Raw genomic sequence first — 8,167 nt, forward strand, 5'->3', positions numbered from 1 at the left:
CCCCTCCTCCTCCTCCACCCAGCACCTCCACACCGGCCCCTGCCCAGCGCCGCATGTCTTCTTCCTCCAGCAGTGAGTACAGACACATCTCATCCAGAACACCTCTTTTGCTCTCTCTAGGAAATAAACGGTGGAATAAAGCATTTAAAGAGGTCATATATTAATGTTTCATTTTCATTGTATATTTCACAGCAAGTAACAAAATACTGCAAATGTGAAAGCGCAACAAAGGGTGGATGGTTCTTATTATCGGTGTTGAAAACAGTTTTTGCTGCCTAATGTTTTTGTGATACATTATATATAATAATAATTTCTTTTAAATATTTTAAAATAGAAAACTGTTTTTTTAAATGGTAACAATATTTCACAATATCGTGGTTCTTATTATCGGTGTTGAAAACAGTTTTTGCTGCCTAATGTTTTTGTGATACTTTTTTTTCTTTTTTTCAAATCACTTTGATGAATAGAAAGTTGAAAAGAACATTCATCTCAAAGTAAGTGTATCACAGTTTCAACAAAAATATTAAGCGGCAAAACTATTTTCAACATTGATAATAATCAGAAATGTTTCTTGAGTAGCTAATCAGCATATTAGAATGATTTCTGAAGATCATGTGACACTGAAGACTGGAGTAATGATGCTGAAAATTCTGCTTTGCATCACAGGAATAATTTTTTTTAAATATTTTAAAATAGAAAACTGTTTTTTTAAATGGTAACAATATTTCACAATATCACTGTTTTAACTGTATTTTCAATCAAATAAATGCAGCCTACAGGTGAGCAAAGACACTTGACCAGTAGTGTACATAATACTTTCGCCTTTTTTTATAAAAGCCAGTAGATGTTTAGCAACCTGCTATTTAAAAGTCAGTTGACCACTGTACAATTTTCATGCATGCAAAGCTTTCAAAAGCCCCCAAAAGTGCCAACAAACTTCATGAGCACCTGAGGATCTGTTAGGCCAAGATTTAAAACTGAGGAACAAGACTACCAGGATGGCCTTAAAAAGTACAGTTAAAACTTCCTAAAGGAATCTAGTTGTGCAAAGCATGCAAAATTCAGGATGCACTTGTTCTCTTAAAGAAATATTTCAAGCTAAATACTAAATACAAGCTAAATTTCAGGATAAAAGTAATAGTAATCATTTAAAGCCATGAATGCAATGAAATGGTAAAATGACAGTATGTCTCAGATGCTGTTACAGTACAGACTGTAAGTTGTATTTAACAGATAATATTCCTTTATCTAAAGCAGCGTTTCTTAACCTTTTTTGAGCTACCCATTGTTCAGGTCCCTTTCCGCCCCCCATCAAACAAAATGTAGTCTAATCATCTTCACTGAATATTAAAGTTGATTATTATTTTTATCAAGTCAAGTCACCTTTATTAATATAGCACTTTAAAAAATAGATTGTGTCAAAGCAGCTTTACAGTGTTAAACAGGAAAAAAATAATATTTCAATGCAAACATTTTGTCTTTATAATGAGGACTATTATTATATTTACAGTACCGTTCAAATGTTCGGGGTCATTACGATTTTTAGAAATTAATACTTATTTAATTCAAGGATCCATTAATTGATCAAAAAAGACAGTAAAGTGCCTTTTTCTCGTAAATTATTTGACAGTAAGTGTAAGAACATTAATTTACAGAGTTTTTAAGCATGTTGGTGATTTTCAGTGCTGCATATTTGGCGTTGTTGAGGTTTCTTTCATTCTTTATCTGACATAGACTGTTGTTCCAAAGGTTAAAGAGACTTTAAAAATTCCTGTTTAGAGTATATATATATATATATATATATAAGGGGGGATTTATGCAGTAGAGATTTTCTAGCTCTTGAACACCCTTTTTTCTGCTGATTTTAACTCTAAATTTTGGGTGGATGTTTTCAATTAGCTTTCAGTGAAAATAATAATATTTGTAACCCTGGAGCACAAAACCAGTCTTAAGTCACTGGGGTATATTTGTAGCAATAGCCAAAAATACATCGTATGGGTCAAAATTATTGATTTTTCTTTTATGCCAAAAATCATTAGGATATTAAGTAAAGATCATGTTCAATGGAGATATTTTGTAAATTTCCTACAGTAAATATATTAAAGCTTAATTTTTGATTAGTAATATGCATTGTTAAGAACTTAATTTGGACAACTTTAAAGATGATTTTCTCAATATTTAGATTGTTTTTTGGCACCCTCAGATTCCCGATATTTAAATAGTTGTATCTCAGCCAAATATTGTCCTATCCTAACAAACCATACATCAATGGAAAGATTTATAGTTTTAGAAAATTACATTGTTTTAAAGAATATATTGAATTCCGTTTTTTCTGAATGAAAATGGTAATTTTAGTTGGTAAATGTCACATTTACACAAGTAAATGGAAGAAAAGTAAACCCTCCTTTACTATATTTCTTAGATTTTGCGAGAATGCTTAAAAGAAAACTAAGTATAAAGTTGGGAAACGTATGCAAAATAGTTACTATTTTAGTGCTGTCCTGATTCATATCTTTGTCTTAGTCGTGAGTCTATTGAATTATTTTTTTTTTGCATGTCAGGGTGGTGTTCCTTACTATGTTGATATGTTCCCTGTCTTGCATTGTACATGTGCAATAAAAATGCAAAATGTGCAGAAATTTAATATATATATATATATATATTACAATCTTTCTGTTCATTTAAATATTTAAACACCTCAACACAATTATTAAGCAGCATAACCATGTTCAGCTATATAACACCTATAATAATCAGAAGAAATGTTTCTTGAGCTTTCTGAAGGGTCGTGTGACACTGAAAGCTGGAGTAATGGAGCTTTAGCATGACAGGAAAAATAAATTTTTTAATATATTAAAATAGAAATGGTAGATTTACTGTTTTTACTGTATGTTTGATCAAATAAATGCAACCTTGCTGAGCAGAAGAGATTTCTTTCAAAACCATTTAAAAATCTTACTGACCCCCTTTTGAATGGTGGTGTATTTTATATATTGTATTTATAATATATATTTTAAAAAAGCATGTATTTATAACAGCCCATATATAATTTTATTTTGTTGTTTTGACGGGAAGTTCAGCAGCTGCGCTACAGAAGGCTAATACACCGTCTAGTCCGGTAGCATTGGCGTAAGCTGGCAGGTACACTATACCAGACGTGAACGGCACGACCGTCCAGTGTAGAGACAGCATTAGGACGTTGCAGACCATTTTCTTTTGCAAGTTTAAGCTCATGCATCTTTGGTGTAAACTGGCTTTAACTAAACGCCCCCCAAGAATACCTCAGCACCCCCCTTTCAAAAATGTTGCTTTAAGTGCCCCCTGATGTTCTCTGAACGCCCCCATTGAGAAACACTTATCTAAAGTGTTTAAGTAATTAATCTGAAAATTAACATGACTGGTGTGTGTGCATTGGTGTCAAACTTCGGTTTACCTATCAGTATTTGCTTGGATCTTCAGTCATGGGTGAATGTGCAACCAATCTAACATCCAATGTAAAATATTCATGCTGTTTAATCTGCAATCCTAAACCGTTTATTTAAAGCAGATGTTGTGGATATCAGTAGACATGTCCATGTTCAGTCCAACTCTCAATATCACCGAGTGCTCTCCGCAAGCACAAGCTGGAAGACTTAGAAAGAGCCACAAGGTAAATCTTACGAAGTTCCAGTCTGTTAACATGAGATCTGGCGGCCTGCTCATTCCAAAGTCTGTTTACGAATTAATGCACATGGGCTATTGTTACTTTGAATTGGGTTTAGTGTTCTACCATTTACTTAACTGTTCTTCCTCCAAGGGAAATTTGACATGTCTTCGGGACAAGACAATATCCGTGATGTGTTGTGCAATTCAGTGTTATATCAGGGAAATGTAGCACTTTATAGCGACTCGCTGGCTGTGGAATTACACCGTCAATTTGCATCTGTTGTGGCCTGTGAAAGAGAAAACATGAGCAGTGAATACACAGACACAAAGCCCAAAACTCACTAGCTGGTCACCTGATTGCCTTCTTCTGTTGCAAAAATTGGTGTTTCATTTGAGGTACTCAATCATGAAATCGTGAATTTCTTAATTCATCCATCATATTTAGGACAGCTAAGATATAGATCCTGTAACTGCTGTCACATTTTAAAATATATTTAAATAGGAAAAACATTAATTGTAATAAAAATATTTCTGTTTTTACTGTATATTTTATCAAATGAATGCAGCCTTGGTGACCATAAGAGACTTTAAACAATCAAAACAATTTAAAAAATAACATTAAAAATTCATAATTATTCCAAACTTTTGACCGGTAGTAGTACTCATACCCCTATGTATTAAATTTTATTGCGTGACTTATAATGCAAATTTTTGTTTATATCGTATGTCTGGTTGAGGAGAGGTGTGCAATTCCTTTTCTAAGCATTTTATTTTATTTATTATTATTTTTTACCCGCCAGATGATAAAAAGGGTAAAAATGGCTTGGGCCAGTAATAGGGATGGGTGAGACCACTTATTTTGTTTTCGATACTTTTAAAGCCCAGTATCGTCAATATCAATACCGATACGATACTTCTAAATAGGGCTGGGCGATTTTCCCGATTTTATCGATTAATTCGAATTTAATGTTTTACCTAGAACAGTAGAGATGGATGCAGCTGATGATTGACGTCTCCATTCACAGTCAGTAAATACCGCATGTGCTGTGAGTTTAACCTGCTGATTTTATGACTCCTCCGTATCCAGTTTAAGTTGCATACATTTTGTTCTTGCATTGATGTTATTACTTTAGTAGCAATTTTGCACTTTGACAGTCAGTTTAAGATAACATAACTATATAACTATACAGTAGCCTATTTTATTATTGTGTGTATCTGATAGTTTACAAAATCAAATTATTGCGACACTTGTCATTGAAATGGCTTGGAAAAGTGTCCCAATCAACCTGAATTCACCGTACTCTTCGAAATCATGATTGCATTACAGTATGTTGTTTTAAACCCCAAATATTTTACTTATAACTTTATTATATTTTACTAATAACTTCATTATAATTCTTCATTAATAATTATTTAGTTATTTGTAATGTTAATTGTAAAAGAAAAAAAAAATTGAAAGTAGTTTCACTACCTTTTTCAGAAGGGTAGCTTGAATGTAGCTTAACTACTTTAATTTACGAGTAGCTTGTAGCTGGTCAAGCTACAGTTTCAGAGTAGCTTCCCCAACACTGGCTATAAGACAAGTTTTTACAGGATGCAGTTGTAGTTCATGCATCTTTTCTGCAAAGATATTTAACAAGTGATTTGTTTAACATTTACATCATGTTGACAACTTCATGTGTGCTGCACTTAGAATAGGGTTTTCTTTAACTAGAGGGTTAATAAAGAAAAAGCTATTTGAATCATGTTGTAGTAACATTTTTAAGTTGAGTTAAAAATCTTAAAAAAACGAGAATCGGTCAAACGTTCTGAAAAAATCGAGAATTTTTTTTTTTGCCAAATCGCCCAGCCCTACTTCTAAACTGAACTTTTAAATTATGAAATTTATTAAATTACTATGTCGCATGCATAAAATGCAACCTTTTATTCTGACATTGTATGATTTATATTAACATTACAGAATAGAACATGATCAATATGAACTTTTAACGTTCAATCTAAATAAATGTAATTGCACAAACTATGACTACAATTTCAGTTTGTTTATTGTGAAATAACTCAAACATATATGTTTTTTTCTGTCCTCTGATAAGCATTGTTATTCGTCCAATTCAATGCATATTGTACGCATTCATTTTTTTGTTAAATAAACAAAATCACTGGTAAAAAAAAAAAAAACACCTGAGTATCGATATTTTTTTTTAGTTGAGTATCGATACTTTCGATACTCGCATCAATAACGATATATCGATACTTCAGGATCGATACGCCCATCCCTAGCCAGTAAGCAAGCACATAGCAACCTGCTAGCAACCATTCTTGCAACCACTTAACAATTCCATTGTAACACCATAGCAACCACCTAGCAACGCTCTAGCAACTATCCTGAATCCCCGAGAAGCTACCTAGATGCCCTAGCAACCACCTAGAATACCCTACACATACAAAAAGAACTCAGAACACCTTAGCCACCACATAACAAATACCTAGCAACCAAATAAGCAACTTAGCACTTTATCTAGTGTTGTCCAGTTTTTACCTATTTTTCAGTCACACATTTTCAGAACAAGTATACGACTTTGAGTCACCTATAGATCATCCTTGACCACAGGTACATGGTTGTATGTAGTAAAGAGGTGAACAGGTTGCCAAAACAATATTGTGTTTCATTGTGTTTGGTTTTTTTGTTTGTTCATCTCCTTTCTTTCCTTCCTGTATTTGTCATCCTCTGCATCTGTCTTCACCACACCTGTCTCACTGAACACCTGTCTGCCTGGATCTGTCTCTCTCTCTCTGGCTGTCTGCTTTGCATGGATATTTTCTGGCTTTCCCTGTTCTTCTCTTGTCATGGTGCATTGGCTCTAAAGAAGGGGATCTCTCCTCTACGCATCTGTCTCCCTCTGTCACCCCGGCTCCAGAAACACTCCGGCAGAGGAAGAGTAAGTATTTTCCCCCAGCCTCATTATGTGTGTACCATATGTGTGTGTTTGTATTTATGTCTCATTCTTTACTCCAATTCTTCTCATTTCCCTTCATCGAGAGCATTGAGTGCGTTGTTTATTTGGCTACTGGACAACAAGCTAAATCAAATCTAGTATTTTCAATATTACCATGAACTTTCTTCTCACGTCAGATAGCCAAAGAAACCCCAGCACCCAGCATGATTTTTCTGTGATCCCAGTTGCGATCAGCCCACAGAATTCCCAGATGCTTCGGGGACTCTGGCACATCAGCTGTGATTGTTTATAGAGCGTAGCTACTTTGATGAAATTGTGCGACGAGTGAGGTCGTTTTTTTGGCTTAAACCACTTTACCACAAATACAATGAAGTCAACATGAAATGACATTCAGAGCCCATTTTACTGATGTATTTCTGACAGTGTTGGCGAAAGTTACTTTTAAAAGTAATGCATTACAATATTGTTACTTCATAAAAAAGTAACTAATTGTGTTACTTAGTTACTTTTAATGGAACGTAATGTATTACATTACTTTTGCATTACTTTCTGTCACCTGAGCTGGGCTTGTTTATTTATCTTTAACAACAAAAAACCCTAAAGTTCTATTTTTGGCAACTGTAAAAGCCCTTTCACATCAAAAGTGAACTGAATGAGCCTCAGGCTGAAGGAAGCACCTCTGCGCTTACTACCCAATTTCTGTCAACACGGGGACAGGAGAGGAATCAGTGAATAAATGGGAAAACAAAGTAACTTGAATGTAAAATGTAATGAATGTAAAAAGTGGGGGTGCCATACCAGAATGAAGTCAGGTGGTTGGTTGACAACTAAGAGGGCTTGATGTAAATAACGTTATTATATTTTGATTGATTGTATTCTGAAATACAATGCACAATCATGTACAATAAGATTAAGTAAATATGGTGTGAGTTTTTCATACTAATAAAAATCCCTGTGGAATTAAAACCATTTCCAATTTTGATTAAACTGTTGAGTTTACGAGCAATCTATTAAAGTGCCATGTTTTGACATTAGTTTGCGTAGCGAGTCATGCTGTAATGAATGAGTGTAAAGGTGTGTAAACAGAGGGCGGCCTTACTGACTTGCTCTGCCGTCAACGCAGCGCCTTCATCCTACGCCACATCATTCCTCACCATGCACAGCTATTGTGAACATCCTGATCCTCTTTTTTCTGCTCATATTTAGGCACAAGTTCTTCTGATTGCCTTTAAGTTATATTAAAGTGATGTTTAGCTACAAGTCATAAATGAGGACTTGCCAAGTCAAGGTTGAAGGTTACGTATAGTGTGTTTGTACTAAGCTACGGCGATTTCGTTTAACTAGTAATAGGTAATGTTGGCCAAAACATGATGGTTTTCTTTCTTTGTTTATTTACTCTGAAATGTATGGAAGCCCGTTTCCGCCACTGAATAAAAAATAAAAAAGTTAATTGCGACTTTTTATCTCACAGTTCTGACTTTTTTTCTCATAATTGCGTGATACTCGCAATTCTGACTTTTTTTTCTCTCTCTTGCGTGATACAAACTCGCAATTCTGACTTTTTT

The 8,167-nt window shown here is 34.2% G+C and overlaps 1 protein-coding gene across 1 annotated transcript in view; it reads left to right on the forward strand.

Moving 5' to 3' along the window:
• The first annotated feature begins 8 nt into the window (after nucleotides 1–8).
• The window catches only part of LOC107733970 (espin-like protein), an 18,464-nt gene continuing 10,305 nt past the window's right edge, over nucleotides 9–8,167 (forward strand). Inside the window, exons 1-2 of the mRNA XM_016545836.1 lie at nucleotides 9–72; nucleotides 6,513–6,584. Coding sequence (XP_016401322.1) covers nucleotides 54–72; nucleotides 6,513–6,584 — 91 coding nt within the window. The 5' untranslated portion in view covers nucleotides 9–53. The remainder of the gene's footprint in view (nucleotides 73–6,512; nucleotides 6,585–8,167) is intronic.

The sequence above is a fragment of the Sinocyclocheilus rhinocerous genome, unplaced genomic scaffold (assembly GCF_001515625.1).
Source record: "Sinocyclocheilus rhinocerous isolate Xijiao unplaced genomic scaffold, SAMN03320098_v1.1 scaffold6603, whole genome shotgun sequence".
Lineage (NCBI taxonomy): Eukaryota > Metazoa > Chordata > Actinopteri > Cypriniformes > Cyprinidae > Sinocyclocheilus > Sinocyclocheilus rhinocerous.